At 36.7% G+C, this 24,365-nt stretch overlaps 2 protein-coding genes across 2 annotated transcripts in view; one reads left to right on the top strand and one right to left on the bottom strand.

Moving 5' to 3' along the window:
* Positions 1-4,235, bottom strand: part of LOC134661356 (tetratricopeptide repeat protein 39B-like) — a 30,838-nt gene extending 26,603 nt beyond the window's left edge. Inside the window, exon 1 of the mRNA XM_063517395.1 lies at positions 4,094-4,235. The gene's annotated coding sequence lies outside the window, so the exon portion shown is untranslated. The remainder of the gene's footprint in view (positions 1-4,093) is intronic.
* Positions 4,236-4,864: 629 nt separating this feature from the next.
* Positions 4,865-24,365, top strand: part of LOC134661328 (zinc finger protein 271-like) — a 58,807-nt gene continuing 39,306 nt past the window's right edge. The window contains exons 1-13 of the mRNA XM_063517345.1: positions 4,865-5,071; positions 5,589-5,723; positions 6,865-6,970; positions 7,312-7,437; positions 7,892-8,040; positions 8,407-8,539; positions 8,736-8,845; positions 9,979-10,077; positions 10,598-10,723; positions 10,971-11,200; positions 12,079-12,180; positions 12,444-12,604; positions 14,155-14,238. Of these exons, the coding sequence (XP_063373415.1) occupies positions 4,919-5,071; positions 5,589-5,723; positions 6,865-6,970; positions 7,312-7,437; positions 7,892-8,040; positions 8,407-8,539; positions 8,736-8,845; positions 9,979-10,077; positions 10,598-10,723; positions 10,971-11,200; positions 12,079-12,180; positions 12,444-12,604; positions 14,155-14,238 (1,714 nt within the window). The 5' untranslated portion in view covers positions 4,865-4,918. The remainder of the gene's footprint in view (positions 5,072-5,588; positions 5,724-6,864; positions 6,971-7,311; positions 7,438-7,891; positions 8,041-8,406; positions 8,540-8,735; positions 8,846-9,978; positions 10,078-10,597; positions 10,724-10,970; positions 11,201-12,078; positions 12,181-12,443; positions 12,605-14,154; positions 14,239-24,365) is intronic.

Below are 24,365 nucleotides of genomic sequence, written 5' to 3'. Positions count from 1 at the left end.
ATTCTTGCGGAACCCCTGCAGGGGAACACACTTTGAGAATGGCTGTACTAGGGAATCTGAGCGTTATCAATAACATTTTATGCCCCCTATTTAAAACGGCCAAGAGGTCCGGTGGGTCCCGAATTTGGCAGTTTTTGTTAGGTGGGTCGGAGCCTCGGAGCTAGGGATTGCAATCCGGTCCGGCGGATCCGGTAATCCGACCGGATCCGGTACTTTTTTCAGCCATCGGATCCGGCAAAATTCACCACTTCCGGTTTAGGATCCGGTAAAGGGAATCAAAGCGCTAAAATATAAAATAACAGCTGAAAACACTGCTAAAATTTAAAAGTTCTCGCCAATATTCGAAAGTAATTCTATTCTAAGGGCCACCCCACATCTAGCGTCTTTCGAGCGTCGCGTCGGCGTCTACAACTCTATGGCCGCTGCTCGACGCAACGTCGACGCAACTGCGCAGCGACGTCATTTTCCATAGCGCTGACCAGACGCCGACGCTCGAAAGACGCTAGATGTGGGGTGGTGTGGTCCTAATGCTCCCTTCCCCGCGTTCCCGCTCGCAAACAGCAACACAACAACTTGTTTGTTAGTTGACGCCAGTTTTCTACCTACGGAATTAGTGTCGTTCTAGCTTTGGTTGAGATTCCCGTGCACCGTAAGTAAGTACTGAATTATTTTATATTTAATTAATTGTGTTGTTACATTATAATTTAATGTCCCTACAACTACATATTGTTTCATTTAATTTAGTACATACCATTATAGCCCAGCTATAATAACTGTTAACTACATTTAAAATATAATGAAAAAATATTTAAAAGACTTCATTCAGCAGTCAACTTAAATGTATTGTCGAATTTAAAGTAAATAGAATATGTTATTTTGTTATTATTATGCTACTAAATAAAACGGAAAAATGTTTTGTGCGAATAAATGTATTAATGTATACATACTTGTACAGGTATGCAGTATGCACGTTAATTGATTATGTTTGCTCAAACTAAAATGGTTCAATTGAAAGCACCTTTCTTTATGTGGGAGTTGTGAGTGCCTATAGATATTTTAAGAGAAAAATAATATTTTAATTTGTTAGACTGATTATTGTAATAAGACTTAGTGGTAACGTAATAAAAACTTTGTTTTTTTTTTTAACTTAAAACTGTCGTTTTATTAACCCATTAGAAAAATATCCTTAACTTCGCTTATAACGCTAAAAACCTAATAAAATACGCGACTTGATGAATTTTTCATCCGCAATACCAATCCGGCCGGATCCGGCCGGTCCGCCGGATTGAGGCCAAAATCCGACCGGATCCGGCCGGATTCAAAACCAGACCAGATTGCAATCCCTACTCGGAGGCCAGTCAAATTTAGGAACCGCTGGTTAGATTATTTTAAGGTGAACGAAAGTTACTAAGAGTTGCATGTAATATTCGGACATCGTAAAACACGACTATCGACATCGACCACGTATATCTATTTACGAGTATATCTACACACAATTACACATTAGAATTAGATAATAAAAATAGTGTTGAAATTCGCAATTGCTGACGCATTGTCAAATGTTAGTTAGGTACTTACATAATTACTTGCAGTGCGTTTTACTAGAAACGTAAATAGTATTTACTAAATACCCTAAACTTAAGCTAATAAAAAAACCGGACGGACAAGTGCGAGTCGTACTCGCCCACCGAAGGTTCCGTACTTTTTAGTACATATTTGTTGTTATAGCGGCAACAGAATATATCATCTGTGAAAATTTCGACTGTCTAGCTATCACGGTTCATGAGATACAGCCTGGTAACAGACAGACAGACGGACGGACAGACAGATGGACAGAGGAGTCTTAGTAATAGGGTCCCGTTTTTACCCTTTGCACGTACGGTACGGAACCCTAAAAATAAGACAAGAATGCGTGAATGAGGTTTTTGATTTCCTACCTTTCTCTACTCCCATTTTATTGTAACAAAGTTGTTGTATTAAGACCTGGAAATGATCGACTGGAACTGGACGAAAGATAGGTAGGATTATAATAAACATAAACAAATATACGCAATTGGACTGAGGACAACAGCTCGACCAAACAAATGTTGTTACAAGCAGATAGGTACCTACACGCTTGCTCTTTGTAAGTAGTGGACCTCCAGAGCAGAGAAAGTAGGCAGTACCGATGACATGAGCGCGAGCGCTTTCACTGCTGGCTTACCAATCACCACGCATGGCGCGCACAATGTGAGACACCGGTGCATTTAATTATTAATCAAAATTATACTAAAATAAATTGGCGATTTATTCATTACGATTTATAAATTATCTCTTTGAGTTGTTCTATATCCATTCTACCTATAAATTTGGTTTGGTCAAGGTGAATGTAACGTTTTGCACACAATATTGTTACATTTACGTCTTATAGCATAGCCAGCAGCATCTTTTAACCTTACCTACTCTGTTGAATGAGTTATTAATCATTTCAAGTACTCTTTATTGTACAAAAAGACATATTAAAAATAACATACAATATAATAATAACAGCATAGGTACCTACAGATCCACAGCGCAGGCTTCGTCATCATACAGAAAGCTCATCCACCTCAGGTTTCGTCAAAATAAAATGCATTTTTTCACATATGTCATCCGCAACACGCATCGTCAAATTATACAGGAAATTGGTCATTACAAAATACATAATAATAAGCCATAAACCTATATCCTAATCCGGTAAGTACCCGGCACAAATGTCCCCAAAATACCAGCGGCGTTCCCGCGCTGAATAGCCAACGATATACGCTGGACCAGGTACGAACCAGATTAATTATCTAAACAATAGTAATTTAGTAAATCGTGACTAAATCGTAATTCTACGTTTAGTGATACCGATGCGGCTAGGGGTCACAAAACCGTGCGTATTTTAGAAAACCGGTTTTTCGGTTTTTGTACAACAGCAAAACCGGGTTTCCGGTTTTTTCGGTGATTTCGATTTTACATATAATTTGTAATACGCAAGTATTTTAAAGGATCAATGCTTTATTATTCAGTCTTCCACGACATTTCTATTTACTCTATCTTTACCAAGACCATCAAATTCCATCAATAAAGTTTTTAACCTCATGGATGGTCAGCAATTCTGAAACGAAATGCCTGAACAAAATATTACGTGACAACGGGGTTGACATAGTACTCCTTCAGGAAACGCACACCTGACACCGCTGATAATACCCAACTCGCTAAACGAGGTAAGTTACAAGGGATTTGATTTGGTTGCGGCCACTACATCAGCTGAGGATATAAGAAATCGGATGTGGAAGGCTATCATGGACTGGATATATAGAAACAACACTTTCTTAAAAATTTCTAACAAAGGCAAAGGAACCTGAAGGAACAAAGAAGAAGAAAACTGTACATAGTAAATATCGCGAGATTGTATTTTGTTAAAATTACTACAATCAACATTTTTAACTAGAGATCAACAAACATTCCTACTGAAATGTTATTTAAACTACGTAGTACAGGAAATTAAGGGATATTAAGTGAAAATAGTAAGCAGTTTTTTATATAATACGTATACGAACTTCGTATAATGTATTGTGTTGTTCTAAATATACTATGAAGGAATTGTTCCTCATCAAAATAATTAAACTATGTTTATAAAACTGTAAAATCGAAAACCTCGAAAAAGCCGGTCTTATCATAGTCAAAACCCGGTTTTGGCAAATGGCTGAAAACCCGGTTTTTCCGGTTTTTTTTTTATTTCGGTGAAACCGGGTTTGTGATCCCTAGATGCGGCCATTGAAAATACAAATAAAATTGTTATTAATGAATCATTTGGAGAACTAATTGGGGTGCATAGATTGCGTCCATTGTTTCCAAATTTATTCTTTATTTACCAATATGTTAAAATAAGTTGGGTAGTGAATTCTTAACTATGTTTACAGACTTTTTACTGATACAATTTGGTGGCACAAATAGAAACCAACTTCACAATTCTGTAGAATTATGTTGAAAAGATTATTATGCTATATAATTATTACCCACCCAGTTAAACCTAATCAACAAAAATAATATGAATGTAAATAAAATAAAAATAATCAATACTTACTCATGATGATAAGTAGCACAAACCAAATTGATTAAGAGGCAATGAATTCACGTTAGAATATATAGCAGCTCTTGTCTATATAACCAAATGTTGGTAATCTGGAGAAATTACTTCTAAATTAAATTACGAAACCACCTAATAGCACAAAACTACGCGGACGGTGCACGTCCAGTATATTCGCAGATATTGAAAAAAGACTAAAAAAAGAGTACTGAATTGAATGATATGATTTGAAGCGAACTGAGAATGAGTGAACGAACGAATAGTGTTGAGCGATGGTTGAGCGAGATCGGCAAAGCAAAACCTACTAGTAGCAGTGTTGCCATATGGTCACATTTATCGTAAAGCCATAATACACTACCGCACCGCACCGTGACCTTGGTTCGCCGCACTCGCGTTTTAGCCCTCATCTGTCACATGTGTGACAATGTGCGTGACTTATGATTTAGCCGCACTTGCCGGTTTTTGTATTATTTTATAACGCAAGGACAATAATCACAAAAATGTGACGTTTATTTGCAAAAAAATTTGACTTTTCGTTAAACGAAACCTAACGTACACTTATGACTAAGAGCCCCGGCCCCTGGCAACAGTGGCAACACTGTTTGCAGCCATGTTCGTGATGTTCGACAAACTGCGCTATACGGCGAATAAAAATATACTATAGAAAAACACAAAATGTGAGACCTAGAGTAACATGTCCTGCGTATCAACTTTCATTATTAAAATTTGTATTGTATAAACCATATTCAATTATTTACAGCATTATTTACAATTATTGCAAAGGAACGGATACGGAAGCATAACCATAACTGCATAAAAAACATGGCTTCGTCTCTAAACGTTATAAAATTGACCAAATTAGAAAATGTTTGTAGAACGTGCTTATCAAAAGAAATAGTACCGCAGTCTATATTTGATGTTTACTCTGGATCAATTACTTTCGACTGTGTAATAAACGCAGTAACTGGTTTAAAGGTAAGAAAACATCAATTGTTTTGATCCTAGTTCTCGCGGAAAATGTTCACCCGCACTACATTATTATTAGTTATAAAACTGAAATATTAGCTAAATCTAAACTTATTTGATTGCTGAATGTAATTCAGCTAATCCACTAATGTTTTCTATTAAATGTTTTATTATTTTAGATTCAGGGTAGTAGACAAGTCCATACTTTAGATTGGGGAGAACTTATTCATAATTGTCTTATTAACAACAATGTGTTTATTTTATGTAAATATGGATTATTTTTACATTAAGATTTACTTTTATTACTGTATTCTTCTTAGAATCCAGTATTTGCTACCACATTTCAAGGTTCTTTCGTTTTTCTCAGTTTTGTCTACATTTGGCGGACCTAGGGGACCAAGATATATCAATGCTTAGGGATAGTTTTTAAAAGTATTTATTTGTTTACTGCAATTAGTTTGATATCAATATGTCTAGAATATGATGGAATACATAAAATTTAACTTGTATTGTTCTCTTTATTCAGATTGAACATGGTGATGGGTTTCCATCAAATATTTGCCAAGGGTGCAAGGACAAAGCCATCAGTGCATTTGATTTTAAGAATAAGGCTCAAGAAACACATGATGCTCTACAGACTCTGATTAAGAAAGCTATCAATGTAAGTATGTACAATAAATTATCTAGATATAGTCTCTGTGAATAGAGAAGAGTCCTAGAATGTATTGGGCCCCATACATTCTACGACTCTTCTCTTTCCACACAGACTATCTATATAAGTATAGAAAAATAATTTTATGCAATTCTATCAATGCAGGTACAAACTTATAGATATAATGTAGTAAAATAATTTCATTTTGCATTATAAAGCCTAACACTTTGTTAGAGTTTTTTGTAGCCTGATAAGTTTTCTTTTCATATTTTTGAGTTAGAAATATGTAGGTGTTTTCTCTTAACTCTTACCAATTGTCATAAAATGGATGTACTACGTCAAACCCATACATTTTGTCAGGAAGTGACAGTTACTCATGACTTAAACACTACTTAAGTTGAGCTTTATAGTACAAGTTAAAAATAAAATGCCCATTTATTATTTTATTACATCTTTATTCTGATTGGAAGCCTTACTAATTAGTTTGCCTTTGAACTACACATGCTCTATCTATCTGCGCTGTAAAATATTTCTTTTTCGTACAATAAAGTGTTTACAGGAAGTAATAATACTTATTTAGAATCACCAAAGTGAACTACACCTTTTAGACAAGTTCCCGTCCCTTCTCATACAATACATACATCATACCCTTAATTACATTCTGTTGATTTCATTTGAGGGTATGGCTAAAACTACCCTATGTGCTTCCCTGGGCCTCTAAACTCTCTCTATACCAAATTTAATCTTAATTGCTTCAGCGGTTTATGTGTGAAAACAGATGGACAGATAGAGTTTCTATCACATTAATTAATATTACTAATATTTGTTGCAGTTCAAAATTACATGGCAAGAACAATGAACATATTATAATATTTATTTTCTTTGTCTTCTGAGCATATTATGTGTATAGGGAATGCGAATCGGTTATTTTCGGTTATTTTTTGTATGGAAATAATCGGTTATTAACCGAAACCGCGATTATTTCCATACAAAAAATAACCGATTTGCATTCCCTATATGTGTATTATATTTTCTATATTCAGACATATCTACAAATTATAGGCCATGTAATATGACTCAAGTGGTCAAGTGATTGAAAGTAGCAGTTAAGTATATCATGAATACTTACTAATTACCATTTTGTCCACAGACAACACCACATGATGTTAAAGAAGAGCAGCCAGCAGATGATACTGATGATGGCTTGGATATTGACTTTTCTCTGCCTGTGACACCCGAAAATTGTAGCGAGTTAGGTAATTAAAACATTAATTATTAGTCATTTCATAGTGTGAGTAAAATGTTATTACTGATAACCGTTTCACTAATGGAATGAACGAAACTTTCATTGTATAAGTGACACTTGTGTTGGTATACAGTCAGAGCTATTAGTGCCAGCTCTTGTGAATCGACCTGTACATTAGTACCGACTATGTGTACTAAAAGAAGACTATTTATTTATGAACGTCATAAATACGTATTTATGACTTAACCTAAACGCTTTACCTTTTGACTTTTTCGATTTTGAATATTTATCTGTATTATATCTTGTTGTGGCATTCATAGTCAACCTAATGATAGTCATGATTTGTTTTAGCTTCGATTAAAAATGAAAATGAGGGTGATCTTGGCCATCAATGTAACCAGCAGTGTAAAAATTGTCCTGATGTGTTTGATATGTCTACTAGACTTGGAGAACATGTGGATAAAAAATGTGTGAAAGGTAAGTTTACTATTGGCTTTCTTTTCTTAAATAGACTATCAAGAGATATCTGTAATATAAGTGTTTTTTTAGTAATAATTAGATGTTAAGCAACAAACTAGGTGAGATTAAGGCTGCCGTTCTCCATGGCTTTCCTGGATGTGTGAGACCTAGATTGGTTCAAAGCCGTGTCCATAGTTTCGAAGTATCAATGTAAAACCCGGACACAAACAAGGCAGTTATCACACTGGTGTCGCATACGGGCATCCGGGTTTGTGCTATGAATGATGATGAAAAACAAACATCCAAGTTTTTGCTGAAGAAGAATTTTGTTGTCGTGAGCTCCAAGTTCGTTCGTTTAACTCCATTAACAAGATATGGTGGAGTTTTTTGTTGAGCTATTCGCGTTTAAGCATGTATCTACATCATTTCTATGTTCATATCGCGAAAGCTACAATGTTAGTTATATTTACAGTGGAGTATGAAGATGGACAGAGTACATACTGTCCTCTTTGTGGTACGTGCTTTGACAATTCAGACAGTTTAACAAAACATATGTGGACAAGTCATGCTGATCTTATGGGACCAAAGAAGAGAGGCAGACCAAAAAAGTTGCTGACCAGTGTAAGATTTTTTTTAATCATTATAGTGTTTAGGGGATTGGTGTGTGTGTAATCAAAATAAATTGTTTTTCATTGAACAATGTAAATATTTAAGTATCAGAAAAAAACCCCGACTTCACAATACAGTTTGTAATCATTTTATTCCATTTTTGACAAAGTTGCATTCGGCGCTTGAAGTCACAAACTTGGATTATTCATTGAGCCAAGTCTGCAAAATGTCAGAACTACCGGATTTGACGCAAACACTTAATAAATGTATAAAATTACTGTATTGTATGATTTGACTGTTCAAGTTGTCACTGTACCTATATTTGACCTCCAATTGTAAATTGTCCTATTGATGACCTTGTGATTCTATACTTTCCAGACCATATTAAGTAAATTATCGGAAAATGGCTGCCACACGAAAGCCCGCCCTATTAAAACAAAAAGCTGTATATTCTGTAAGGATGAATTTAAAACTCAACTAGAACTGAGCGGGCACATGATGGAACATAAAGGTAAGGATGTTGTTTCTAGAATCACTTTATTGTTAGGTGAAAACCGTATTAAAATCCGTTCAGTAGTTTTCGAGTTTATCGCGAATATACATTCGAGTAAGTACACACAAACAGACAGACGCGGCGGAGGACTTTTTTTATAAGATGTAACACTAAAAATTCTAATTCTAATAATATTATTTCATAATACTTCCAGCTACAAAGATTCCATGCTGCATGCTATGCAAGAAAATGTACCTCAACATATTGAACTTTGAGCAACATGTCTGTTTCGATGATAGAAATAATTCAATTAAAATGTTAAATGTAAGTATTTACCTAAAGATAACTAATATTAATAAATAATAATAAATGATAGAAATAATTCAATTAAAATGTTAAATGTAAGTATTTATCTAAAGATAACTAATATTAATAAATAATAATAATGCTTTGGACCGGCAATCCAAGTGGGTTCGAGTCCCACTTTAGCCAGAGTTGATTATCGTTGATTTTTTCATTGTGATTGCCATGTATAAATACAATTTATAAAGATACATAACTAGTTTTTAATGACTTAGTTACTTAAAAATACACATCAGGGATGTTGCGAACATCCGCATCCGCAACCGCGGATCTTCCGCATTATTTTCAACATCCGCATCTGCATCCGCATAAAATCGATGCGGAGCTTATGCGGATGCGTATGTCGAACAAGTGGGTACAGGAACGTCTTAGCTGCGGCGTAAGTGCTAGGTAATTTCGTCATTACCTATTACGAAATCGTCTAGATCCAGAAAAGTCGGCCAAGTTACTGTTTATTAAATATAACGCACCTATATTCTTGCTCAAATACTAAACTTTCCGTTTTTTTTTATTAAAAAAATACTAAAAATGTAATATTTGACGTTTTCTAAGTACCTAATCTTGACATCCGCATCCGCATCCGCGTCCGCGGATGTGAGCCTTAAAATATCCGCATCCGCATCCGCATCCGCGGATGTTAAAAAATCTGCATCCGCAACATCCCTGATACACATACATGTGCCGTGTCGATGTGGATGGCACGACAGGCGTGTCATCAATGTTTTTAACGTGTGGCGTATGACACGATAGGCGTGCCATCCGCAACGAACACTAATCGCCGCTACAGCGAAAAGTTTTCGACAATGGAACACGCAACGAAGTCCTTAAGGTCGGTGTGGAGAATACCGTCTCTGAAGTAAGGTAAGACCGTCTACAAGCTCATCCGTCGTTTCTAGCTCTTGCGATTGTAAACGTACTCCACTTACAGAACGTTGGTAGAGCGGAAGGAACCAAGCACTTACTTTCTGCGTCTGAGCGACGTAATGTATCGTACAAATACAAATACGAGAGTTCTTGCATTGTGACGGTCTTCCCAGCAAACAAATGTATAAGTTGGTCTTACCCACATTGACCTTACTTATTCCATCTTCCAGGAACATGAAACATTAAGTATTCCAAGTGACAATGCCAAAGTTCTTAACTATCTAACAGAGGTACTGCTGCAAGACGTGTTGGATCCAAATGGTGATATGGCAAGTAACATTTATTAACAACTTTTTACCTTTAGTTTGTGATACTGATAGATGGTTATACATATCAAGACACACACACACACACACACACACTGCTCATTGATCGGACGGACATTGATGTCTACATGCCATTTAGCGGAGTGTCTTGAATATGAATAAATTTTATTGAATATGAATAATATTGCATAGATTTGATTGTATAGCGGCGGTTAGATTCTTGTGACTCTTAATTCTGTTTGCATTAAAGCAAAAAGCGAATTTGTAATAACCAACTGTACTTATATTTCAAACGAACAGGCCAATTCGAACGTACACTTGACATCAAAACGATATCGGAATGTCAGTTACTTAGTTACTATTCGCGCGTGCGAGTCGCTCGCGGTAATACATGTCCTAGTTAAACGCGCGCATGATAACTAACTGACAGTACCTACTCAGATATCTTTTTGATGTCAATTTACCTGTACGTACCAATTTAGCTGTACTTTTTTTTTCTACATTAACCAATCACATTGTGCAGGAAAACATGAATGTTCTTAAAGTATGCAGCATTTGTAATGAAGTGTTTTTGTCGGAAAGCGATCTGGCTAGTCACAACGATGCTGAACATCCAGAACTTTCGCAGCGATGCAACCTTTGTAGCAAGGTAAGTAACACTCATTGCAACAAAAAGAAACGTTAGATTTTCAAGTAAGTAAGTAAGTAATCATTTATTGTCAGATTGTGTCAAAATTAGAGTCTGTGCGGAAAAAGAAGAGTCGTAGAATGTATTGGGCCCCATACATTCCACGACTCTTCTCTTTCCGCACAGACCCTAGTAGTTATTTTTGGCCATTGTCGGGAACTACTTGCGAAAATCTCACATTCACTTAATATACAAATTTACATTTTAGGTATTTGCATCAGTCAAATCAGCCGCCCGCCATAGGAATATATGCAAGCAAATAGAAAGAAAATATATTTGTAGTACTTGTGGGCTTAAATTTGCTTACGAGATTTCGTTAAATAAGCACATATTGCGGTTCCACGAAGGCCAAAGTGTATCAGTGAAGTTTATGGATCCTAAAACGAAATCGGACGAGAGACAATATCAATGTGATACTTGTAAAAGAAGTTTCTACAGGTGAGCTATTACTTTATGTTATTGTTTTAATAATTCCATTAAAAAGCTTGTCTATTTCTAATGCTTTATGATTGTTATACCGGACACATATAGCTGGTCAAGCAAATCTTGACGCGAAATTCAAATTTTCTAAGGGACGATATCCCTTCGCGCCTACATTTTTCAAAGGACCATGGGCAACTTTGTATACAGCCTGGACCCAACGCCAACAGAAATGAGAGTAAGGTCATTAGATAGGTATTTCTATGTACTTCATTTTGTTCTATGGGCACCAAGCGGAATGCCATTGCAGAACTGAGATATTGGTATTTTAGCCAAAATGTCGTCACCCTTATTACCTAGGCAATAAGAGTCCAAGTAAGTAAATTCATTGCTGCAGGGTAGATGTTCGCGCACCGCCGGGCGAGCACACCAAATGATTTGCCGCGCTCGCCGGGCGGTGGACTCTATTGCCTAGGTAATAAGGGTGACGATTTTTAATTAAAATACCAATATCTCAGTTCTGCAATGGAATTCCACTTGGTGCCCATAGAACGAAATTAAGTACAGAGAAATACCTATTTAATGACCTAACTCTCAACTCTGTTGGTTTTGGGACAATTTTGACGCATAGTCCTTTGCCGCCTTATTCTACTGACAAGATCTGCTTGACCAGCTATAGAAATATGCTAATGACACAACTGTTTCTGTCGGGGTCTGAGGAGGTTATGATTATTTGATTTTTTAATTATTTCCATGGATTGGTGTTGAGACTCCTAGTAATAAAATAGTATTGAATCTGTCAAATTGTAATTATGATTATTGATAGCTGAAACTGGGTTTTTAGTATTCGTTTTTAGGTTACTTCGATAATCTTTTTTTATTTATTTTGATTTCAGAAAAGATTTACTTGCCAGGCATACTAAACAGCACATGCCGAGTGAAAAACTATTTGAATGTGATGTGTGTAAAAAGAAGTTTCATAGAAGGGACAATTTACGGTACGTTGACAATTAAAAACCCAAATTGAACGGTAGAGTGAAATGTTATCTTAATTATTACTTAATTTAGTTTTCCTTGAAATCATAATAAAATATATCTCACGCGAATTCCTTTTGATAGTAAAATAACTGAATATTGTACACAACTAAACACGTTACATTCATATTACCTATAGTTACCATTTAAACTTAGATAGTTCGCGCTTTCACGAGCTCAAAATCACAAATGATGTACATTTGGTTATATTGGTACATATTTCCAGTTCTCACAAGCGCGTTCACGAGGCCCACCGCGATAAAAGTGCGAGCAACAACTGCTTGTGCCTGTACTGCGGCCGCAGTTTCTCCAACTCCTCCAACCTGATCGTTCACATGCGGCGGCACACCGGCGAGAAACCTTACAAATGCGACTTTTGTGGCAAAGGTAACTATCCAACTAACTAGAACAGCTGTAAAGGGGCCCACTGATTAACAGTCCGCCGGACGATATCGGCCTGTCAGTTAGAACAAAAAGTTGACAGCTCCGAACAAATGACAGGCCGATACCGTCCGGCGGACTGGTATAGTACGGCTCTTCTGAGGTGAACTTTTCGCTTCGAACCTTAATCTTTCAAACAAAGGCCATTGTCTCTATTATCGCAAAACCGCTTGCTCCCGACTTAGCACGTGCCAGTACAACATTCATATTGAAAAACAACAGGTATCGTCATAGTATTAAGGTTCAAATTTAATGTCACTGATATTCTAGATATTACGTTTTGGTAGTGTAGGACGATAAACCGCCCCGAAGCGATACGGCGCTCATATTATTTTGATACTTAGTGTGGTGTTAAAAATGAAATGTGGTTATTTATTATATTGTTTTATTTAAATTATTAGCTTGCGGTGGTAAATGTAATAATTTACAAAGGTGCAGCTGCAAGCATTGTTATTTTTTCTTATCTTTAAAATAACGATACTGTGAAATTAGCACCTCTGATGTGATGCCGACGCATAGTGACAATAAAAACACTGATAAGGCAAACGTGGAGCTTTGAAGCGTACAGCTTTTCTAACAAAACGTCACGTGTCAACGGTCAGAAGAAAGGTCGGTTATAATATAAGAAAGAAATTGATTATATCTGATTTTTTATGACACGATTTTATCTAGTAGTACGTATAACTGTTTATATACCTACACGGAAAAATGTTGATTATACCTATGTTAAACTTATTAATCTTAAATTTACATTGTTACCTTAGATTTTGTTATATAACAAATATACAACGCTTTATCATAAATAACCGGGTTTCATTTTTAACAACACACTAAGTATCAAAATAATATGAGTGCCGTATCGCTTCGGGGCGGTCTATCGTCCTACACTACCAAAACGTAATATCTAGAATATCAGTGACATTAAATTTGAACCTTAATACTATGACGATACCGGTTGTTTTTCAATATGAATGTTGTACTGGCACGTGCTAAGTCGGGAGCAAGCGGTTTTGCGATAATAGAGACAATGGCCTTTGTTTGAAAGATTAAGGTTCGAAGCGAAAAGTTCACCTCAGAAGAGCCATACTATAATCAGTGGGCCCCTTAATGGCCCGACTAAGCACAAAAATGACCCCACGTTTATCGTCCGCGAGCGACTCAACTGTACAGCGCGCAGTTTGATAACGCCAAATATTGTGAGACCGAGGCAAGTCTGCAACGGTTTTGATTACGCAGTGAAAGTGTTATTTATACCTACTTCATAATTTCATACAAGATTGACGTTTAAATTAACACTTGCACTGTGTGTGCTATCAAAATCGTTGTAGACTTATCTTGGTCTGACTCCAGCCAAAATTCCTAGTTGTTTTCTGTGTTCGTGTAGGTATCTATCTACCTACCTAGTTGTAGTATATGCTGTACAGTAATGTTTTACGCGTTTTCAACATTTTTATGTTTGTTGGATATTTATTTTATGATATTCTATTGTATTACAGGTTTTCCCCGGTCATCGGATCTGCAATGCCATAGACGCTCGCATACAGGAGAGAAGCCATGTATCTGTGTGGTTTGTGGAAAAGGTTTAAAGTATTTTTTTATTATGGTTAATAATATCTTTAGGCCCGGCGTCCACTATCGCCATGGCACGGCAAGGGATCCTTCGGCATATAGCCGAGGCGTCCTCAGGCATACCTAGGCGCCTTAAACATATCAGGCGTTCTTAGGAGCTCGCGTGGCTGAAAGGTATAATTTGTGAAAGAAAATACGTGACTGGGTAGTTTATTTTTATTTTTCTATATAATCTCTCAATGCATTTATTACATTTGTCAAATAATGACATTAAACCTTTAAAAAAAATATTTCGGTTGTCGTCAAAATATTCGTTCACTATCAATCACCTCATTGATCAGTCCAATCAGATTGTCGTCATAAGTTTACTAGCCGATGGAAGAACCGGAAGATGGAAGAAATGGAAGGAGGCTTTTCGTCCTTGAATTTGCATTGCAGTGATTCCTGTTTATTTTCAAGTTCATATACTGTATGTAGAAATAAAACGCTGTTTATTAGTATTATGTGCTAGCCTTAGTTGTAATAATAATCGCAATTTTCTGCCATTTCTTACATTTATCCGTATTCACAGCAAACTAACAAATGCAAGCTCAGACACTGATGTCAATTTCTAATCATCATCGAAACAAGGTTGCCATCAATTGCAGTTTAACACAATAATAGATTACTAAGACAACCTTTTTGCCTTTATGTTAGTTGGTCCATGGGTAAACATTCGTTTCCGTGGTGCAACAGTTGGACGACGGGTAAACATATTTTCTAGTGTTGGACTACCGATAAACTTAGTGTCCCGCGGTCCAACCGATTGGACCACGGGTAAATTTGGGGATAATTATAATTGTACTTATCCGTGCCATAACCAGTTGGACATAGCGGTTGGACCACGGGTCGGGAGTGCTTTATTCTTTATTTGCATTAAATTTTCTGAGTCCGATTGTCTGATCCTCTCATCACATGTCATAATCCTGGAAATAATTTCTTCCTCTTTCCCGCGATTCATGTCTAAAAACTCGACAACATTTGACACGTCTGTCCTTGTCTACCGTGGTCAGCATTTTAGGGACTCAACGGGCACTAACCTTAGACATGTTCAAATAGCCATGAAATATTTCATTAACCCGTTCCTTACTAGTGCTAGAATTATACTTTTCGCCTTGGCACATTTTCTTCTAGGTGGCAGAAATTGGTTGTCCACTACGAGGATCGTCTTCAAGGCTTTCGCGGCCAATGATATTATATAAACTTGAGGAGCACAAAAAATTCTTCCTTATTTATTTCTGTGCCTACGAAGAAATCTGTTATTTTGGATTAATTTTCTCATTCCGTCCATCTTTGTCACACTCGTTGTTAATCATAAGGTCGTCTCTTTCGGTACACATTTCTCGCTTGTTCAGCCGCGTCTAAAGGCAACTTGTCCAATTTGTCACAAAGTAAGCGCTTCAATTTAAATTGCCTAGACCAGAACTTATTTTATTGTGAAATCGGAAGGACACGGGCAACATACATACGTTGTTTTATCTGCGAAGGCGTATTTACTTGTTTAGTAAGAAATTGAATCACTGCCCGTTGCTCAATTGCAAATTATTTTTCTCTAGCGACATGTTGTAAGCATTTGAGTGCCAAAAACAAACGAAGAGCAACTGACAAATCATATTTTGAAATTTTGAAAAAAGAATAGTCAATAAACACGAATTAATAGCGGCCATTTTTTTTTAATGAATTAAAGGCTATGTACTTTTCATCCACCCCTATATACGAGGGGCTACATTTCTGGCCACCTTGGTATGCCTGAGAACGCCTGAGGGATGCCTCAGCATTCCCAAGCACACCTCGGCATGCCTGAAGACGCCTCTGTAATATGCCGAAGGATCCCTTGCCGTGGCATGCCGATAGTGGACGCCGGGCCTAAGCGCCGCAATAACTTAGCCGTCGCCATCCAATCGAAGTTACAGTCACATTTTCAAACGACATGCTGGAATAACATGAAACTTGGCATCAACTATAAAATACGTGTAGTATGTAAATCTCTACCAAACCAAAACCTTTTAAGTAAACCCGCGCTTGTTTAGGCGATAAATAATGTTGTGGTATTTAAATTAAGTATAACATAAATAAATAAAAAACAATTCAGTAACATCCTAAACTATTTATTAACATTTATAATGTTTATCATTTGTCATCTGGGTTTAAATTCAAGTTGAAAACATAAAATGTCACTTAAGTAAAGCTTGCAATTAAATACGACAAAATTTGCTCAATGTCTTGACGTCCACCGTTGGCAGTTATTTGATTGATGCAAGCGGCGCTGGTTGTTTTCATGCACGATTTTGCCGGGCTCGACGCTTAATTATGTTGAAATCTCGTACAATTTTCATGAGTGTCGCGCTTGTTCGCGGCCGGCATGAGGGTGTTGATTTTTTGGTGCCGTGGTGAATAACTTGTCAATTCCACATCGAGTTTCTTGTTCATTAACTTTCGTCGGTCCATATTATGTTAGAGAGAATTAGGGTTCACCACTATTTTTCTTCAAACTAATTTTTCGGGGTCAAGCCGTCCTATTTTTATGTTTCAATGCAAGTACCTTGACTACAGAAAATGGTTACAGTTGGTCCCGTTTTGTAATTTTGTGGACGGTTGTTTGAGTATTATACAACCGCCCTGATTTCCTATTGCTGGAGCCAGGAATGGTTTAAGAATTAAGATCCATCCATAGTTTCTTCAGTTGACGCCAATACGTGGAGATAGGGCCACCAGTACTGTCAGGTACTGATCTACCATTTTGCCGCAGTCTTGTAATCGCCTTTATCGATTACACGATACTTCATACTTGGTAGCTGTTATTGTTGCGGAAACCTCTCAGCGAACAGTCGAAGAGATCCCGCACCGTTATTTCTGCATTCCCACTATCGGCGTTATATAATAATACCTACATGTTTTGTTTGCAACAAGGGAACGTCACGATGGAAAAAAAAATTACAATTAAGTGACACTGAAATTAAAATGGTTCTGTTTATCTAATACCTTTAAACGAGCAATTCTTGTTTATTTATTTATTTATTTATATATATATATATTTCGGGGATCTCGGAAACGGCTCTAACGATTTCGATGAAATTTGGTATATAGGGGTTTTCGGGGGCGATAAATCGATCTAGCTAGGTCTTATCTCTGGGGAAACGCGCATTTCCGAGTTATTATATGTTTTCCGAGCGAAGCTCGGTTACCCAGATATTATTATATTGTATGACCTGTGTAGTTCTATGTTCTATGTAAATGACCGAGTAGAAATTTTGCGAGGGAAACTTCTAGGTACTCGATCTATTTCATTTATATTATAGGTACTTACAATTTCTAGCAATTGATACTAATACCAGGTATAGATATACATATGTTACTTCAATATTCTTGGCAAGTTCCATGTTATTTCAGCATGTCGTTTTAAAATGAGAGTGTAATTTCTATTGTTAGGCGACGACTAAAGGGGCCCACTGATTATCAGTCCGCCGGACGATATCAGCCTGTCAAATGTTCGAAAACTGTCAACTTTTTGTTGTAACTGACAGGCTGATGTCGTCCGGCGGACTGATAATCAGTGGCCCCTTAAGTTCCTGTGACTCTTAAAAGAAACGAATGGCTGGGCAGATAAAGGTTGAGTGGCTTATGAAAAAAAAGAGTGATCATTAGATTGGTACAGTTGGGAGAGACCGAGATCTGTTGACTCCATAAGCTGTAATGTTTGTTTGTCAATCTCATAACAAAATAACCTTTTCACCTCAGTAGCTCGAACAAGGGTACTTTGCTACTTAAAAACAGTGAGCAAAATGCGGTTTTGCTCACTGTTTTTAAGTAGCAAAGTACCCTTGTTCGAGCTGCTGAGGTGAAAACTTAATTGTTGGTATATCTTAAGAAAACATGAGTGAATAAGTAAGTGATGAAGAAGGAATACATTTTTCGGGTTTTCTAATATGTTCTCACTGCTGAGTTGAAAAGTTTTGTGAACTACACGAGATCAAAGTTATTTACATCTCGTGCGCTTTTGAGTCCCTTACTACGCTCAAGATTATAAATTACATTCTTCAATTTCAATTTATCAAGGATCTTCTTTCCCTGACACAGAATATTTTCTAGTGCCTTTGTTTCAGCCAAAAAGAGGTCATTTTGGTGCTGTTGATAGAATTGCTCGCCCTTGAATGTAGACTGCTGAACAGATTCGTCAAACTCAAAAGTGCTCATAGTGTATTCAATTAAACTCCTATTGAGGCTCGAGATAGTAACAGTTGGAGGACAAGGACCTAAGCTAGACCCTTGAAGCTCAGTATATGAGTCGTAATAATCGTCGCTTGAACTGGAAGGTGTCTGTACTCTTTTTTGTCTTCCTGTGACTAATTCTTGGTACTCGGGGTCTAGCTTTTGTAACCTGCGGCTCTTTCTTTGTTCTGACAGTTTTAATTCTTTATGAAATTTAAATCAATTATAATATACAGTGCACTACTAATTCTAGTATAGATCTAGTATAGACTCTTTCGCTTGCACGTGACTCAAAATAAGCACTCGAAGAAATATCAAACTTTGATCTCTTGTTGTACAAATAACTATTGTATTGTTTGGTATACAAGAGCTGGCACGGATATGTAATATTCGTGTTTTCGGGGTCTTTTAGAAATAACTTCTTCCTTTTTACAAGCTTTTACTTAACATGCATTGTATGTAGGTAACTATGTATGTTTGTGCGGGTCAAATCTTGTAAGTTAAATTTGACCCACTGCCCGGTTTTAAAATTTGCATACATATGTAAGTCGGGTGACAATGCAATATTATGATACCATCGGGCTGATCTGATGATGGAGACAAGAGGTGGCCATAGGAACTTTGTGATAAAACAACGCAACCGAATTGTGTTTAGGATTTTTAGAATTGTCTCGATGAGTATTAGTTGTCTGTGGAATGAAAAGTACAGTCAGCGATGAAAGCTTGTACCAAAAGTGTTTTTTGCCAAAAACTTATTATTTGTGGTCCTGACTGGAGTTTGATCCAGCTGCACGATGCGTTATCCGCTTTAAGCTTGCCAAGGTTGGTAACAAATACTCCTTCATAATTCGGAAGTAGTTGGAATGGAAGAAAAAAAACAAGTTAAAAAAGGGCTAAACGTCTTTTTTAGGGTTCCGTACCCAAAGGGTAAAAAACGGGACCCTATTACTAAGACTTCGCTGTCCGTCCGTCCGTCCGTCTGTCATCAGGCTGTATCTCATGAACCGCGATAGCTAGACAGTTGAAATTTTCACAAATGATGTATCTCTGTTGCCGCTATAACAACAAATACTAAAAATAAAATAAATATTTAAGGGGGGCTCCCATACAACAAGACTTCGCTGTCCGTCCGTCCGTCCGTCTGTCACCAGGCTGTATCTCATGAACCGCGATAGCTAGACAGTTGAAATTTTCACAAATGATGTATCTCTGTTGCTGCTATAACAACAAATACTAAAAATAAAATAAATATTTAAGGGGGGCTCCCATACAACAAACACGATTTTTTTGCTCTATTTTTTGTTGATGGTGCGGAACCCTCCGTGCGCGAGTCCGACTCGCACTTGGCTTGGTTTTTTATCTCATCTTTTGTTTTTCGTAGTTGTGGTTTTCTATTCTTTAAGGAATTCAATGGAAATTTGGCTGACGCAAAAGTAGTACCATTAAGCATAATGCCAAATTCGCGAAGTGAAATATAACCTTAGTACCTTACAGGCAATAATATTAAGGGACAAATTATTATTTGCCGGACGGCAAAAACCAAATGCCTACCTACCACACGGTCCATCTGACCAATGATGGTAGAGGTAATTTTGTTAAAAATAAAAGATGGTGCAATGTGAAACATATACATTTTCCAATATTCTAAAAATCCTTATGCAAAGGGCTCTAACGACGACAGGCGGTTACGGCTCACGAATCCGCGTTAGTATTAGAGTAACGTTGGTTTATTGGTTGGTTTGGGTCCGCCATAATTGACAATCGTATTTTGCATTGCGACTTCAATGACAATACGAGTATCAATGAAGTGGCCAGTATCACGTGAGTATTTAATATAGAGGATATACATACTACTTCAAGTTTTCTTATCGTCATTGACAGATTCTGTACAATATTTATAACAAAACGGACTTTTTCCCTTTGAAGTAACACTTATTATTGTGGCGTGCGAGCGAGATGAATGGTATGCAAGAGGGATATCGGTAGTCTGCGAGAGGGATTGAGGTAATAATATGCGAGAGAGAGAGGAGCGTATTATATTTTTTTTCTTGCTTGGCTGAGAAAATATTCATTGTGTTTTTGGTGGTCAACTCGATCAGAAGCGTTAAGTTTTGGTAAATAGAGAAGTTGGTACTATGCGTATTAAGTTTTGGTAAATAGAGAATTTGGTACTATGCGTATTACAAGTTGGTAAGTATCGTAGTTGGTGTTTTGCGAGTTTGTCACTTTTGGTAGTTTGCCAAATTGGAGTTATGCGTATTTGGATATATGCGGGCGTTGGCACTTTGCGAATTTTGCATTATGCTACGAAACGCGTCTAATACTCTGATCAACTGTGTGAAGTTGCAACTTTAATTAATGACTAGTTTTTAAAATATGACTATTTTTATGTTCAATATTTTTTACCTACATATAATTCTTATTAGTTAACGTACACTGTAGCAACCTGGCTTATTATTATTTACGTGGCAATATTGGGATAAAAACATCATTCGCAGGTTCAAACTATCTGCACACAGAATTTCGTCCGGTTCCGTCCTAGTGTGAGCGTGGAGAACTAACAAACTCGTATAGGTATGTAGGTACATTACGGTGCTAATATGTACTAGTTATAATTAATTGATATCTGGTTGATTTTACAAGGCTACCTTTGTGCATTCAATGCATTAAGTATGGTATGAAGCGATCTTAATGATGGATACTTAACATTTTCTTCGTATCGGGCAAAACCTAAAAACCATAAGATTGCTGTAACGTGACCGCATGTACCAAGGGTTCTTGCCCACTTTTACACGTGCAATAATAGCCTAAGATTGGATCTTCACCTCTCCCGTTATTATGTTCTTCATCAAATGCGATCCACACGTAATAAAAGATTGCGTTTCGGAATCTTGATGTAGCCCTTATTTTAATAAATCCTGGCTCATTAACGTTTTGATCTATTTCGAAAACTCGCTTGTTTTCGTCTTCCGCTGCTAAGTCGTTAATATGACGCAATGTACTATCCGAAAGAAAAAAGAAAGTTCACCCCCTCCTCTAACTTTTGAACTATGGGTCCAAAAAATATGCAATTCATGCAAAATAAATTCAGTAAAAGCAGTTGAGTACATTTTTAGATCATCGGGATTACTTCCAGGTTCTCTATTAAATAAGTGAGTAAGGCATTGATATACTGCTTTTATGACAACACTTTTACCGACACCAGCGCCCCCACTGATAAATAAATACAATGGAAATCGGGAAGTGGAGGAAAAGTGTTGATATATGATAGCTAACGGGGTGAACTGTATGATGAGATGATGCAAAAACGTAGATTATTAATTTATTTATTTAAAACACAACACAAGATATATTAAGAGTAAGGCGGTGACAGGCAGACTGACATGGAAAGCCAAAAATTCAAAAACGTATAAAAATAAAAGTATAATAATAATAATAAAATTCTTTATTTCAGACTTTTGTCCATACGTATTACATATTACACAAAACTTACAGCTATGTTAGTAACACAAAACACTTAATAAAATAATATAAATACTTACAGCTATGTTAGCAACACAAAACACATAATAAAGTAATATACACATTAAACTACATACCTTACATATACTTATAAATATTACATCTGGACTCTAAATGAATAGAAGAGGTCGCACGCCAGCCAGTCGCCAACAATACATGTGAAGTATCGTGTCTCTTTGAGCAGTATTCAATTTTCTAACAAGATTTAAAAAATCATCATGCGACAACTGAGATGGTTGTGCGATAAAAGTTGAGGCGGGGTCTCCACATAACTGAGGCCCTGGATTTCCACAGGAATTAGATATTCTTCTATGTCTGTAATTTGGGTTTCAAATTCAAACCCTTCAAATGTCTCCTAGGCAACATCTCTTCCGTGCACATCCTCCTCATCTATTAATTCTACATTTCTTATTTCTGTTAACAATCTCTTAAACATCTCAGCATCCCCTTACTTATTGTATTGTTCTCTCTCAGTCTTTATTCTTTCTTTATACTCGTCAAATACATTTTTAATGTTTACATTGGGACTTAATAATTCCTCTTCTTCATTTCGCCAAGGAATATGACAGCATTATTTGTTCTCTATAAAAATTGTCCGGGTCATCAAGGTAACTATACCGCCGAAATCGTATTACTGGTAGTTTTATTATTTTTCGTATGTATCCCAAATTATCATCCAAAGGAATCCAGCTACCTTCCACTGCAATTTCTTCAACAGCCTGAGAATTATCAATTGTTTGAGAACTGTCATTAAAAGGGTCTATGAATCTAATTGGCTTTTTTTAAATGTGTATAATATACTGCAAAATGGAAAAGAATTATGTTATCTAATGACAGGGGGTTGTTTTGAATAATAGTCAATAATACCTTTTTGGAAAATATCTGGAGAATCAGATTCAAGCTTCTGTAATTCATGATGGCTTTTTTTAATATATGGACTCTCTCTTGTGGCAAACTAGTATTTATGTACATTTCAGCTTCACTAGCTCGAGATAATGGAAGACCAATGAGAACATATCGTCTCTTGTGCAGAAATCTCACTAGAATTTAAGAAAACATTTGATAATAATCTTAAGGATTCCTTAACGCCTTTATTGCCTTTTTCGCTTCTTCTAAAGCTTCACGTAAAAGACGTGACATCCCTCTCTCACTATGTCATGCGCTGTATACAAGTCAACTATGTATACAGCGCACGCAAACGGGTCTAATATAAATTGTATATCCATGTTGGCTTTGTGTAAAGTTAAAATTTTCTTACTAAAAGGATTAATATATACATCCTGTGGTTTACGTTGGAGGACAACCGTAGGTCGCTTTACGGTAGCTACTCCTAATAGCTAAGATATAATCATCATAATCAACTCCAATCCAGTCCAAAAATGCATCAAAAGAGAGAGAGACATAGAAGAAGATCTAATTCCAGGTGGAAATCCAGGGCCTCAGTCATTTGGAGACCCCTCAACTTTTATCGCACAACCACCTCGTTGTCGCATGATGATTTTTTAAGTCTTGTTAGAAAAATGAATACTTCTCAAAGAGACACGATACTTCACATATATCAACACTTTTCCTCCACTTCCCGATCTCCATTGTATTTTTATTTATATTCTAATCGGTTTATTTTATTTTATTAGACCATAACACATGCTTCTACTGCGACAAAGTCCAGTCTTTGTGTTCTTTTGCGAATTTAATCCTTGCATTTGTGTTTTTTGTCGCTCCCTATAAGGGTTTGTTGGGTCCTATTCTACGAAATAAATTCGCTTCGTTCAGTCGTTTCCTAATAGTACAAGCTGCAAGTCCAGATTGTCCCCAATAGCTCGAAGTTTTATCTCAGAAAAGAGTTTAGGATTATTTTTCGCCATCCTAACAATTAGGGCGTTAGTTCGAGGGGTAGAGTCTAGTCCTACATGGCCGTTGTTTCCGCTAACCTTCTGGCATGTTTGGTTCTTTTTTCGAACATTTAAGTTGTTAGCCAAGCGACATACGTCCACGTTCTCTCTAAACCCAATGTTACTATGATGCATGCATGCATGGATGCATCTCAACAACGAAATAATAATAGAATAGCCAAGAAACAGAAAGCTAGCGCTGACATGTTGGTCCTTTTCAATTGTTCTGGAAGATACGAGGATCCAAATGCACCGTTCTTAATTAGTGTGCTAGCATATCTTTCTATGTCATGGGATAAGTTAATTTCAAATGGTTATTTTTATTATCATCAAAATTTTTTTGCGGTTAAAACTTGTTTTAATCAACTTCAGAAATACTTAAATTAAATAGTTGATAACCATACCCCGGCCGGCGAGAGCAAAAATGCGTTGACAGCTTAATAGTGCGAGGACACACACTTTGGTCGATGTCGATA

The sequence above is a fragment of the Cydia amplana genome, chromosome Z (assembly GCF_948474715.1).
Source record: "Cydia amplana chromosome Z, ilCydAmpl1.1, whole genome shotgun sequence".
Classification (NCBI taxonomy): Eukaryota; Metazoa; Arthropoda; class Insecta; order Lepidoptera; family Tortricidae; genus Cydia; species Cydia amplana.
This window is presented reverse-complemented; position numbering and strand designations above follow the sequence as displayed.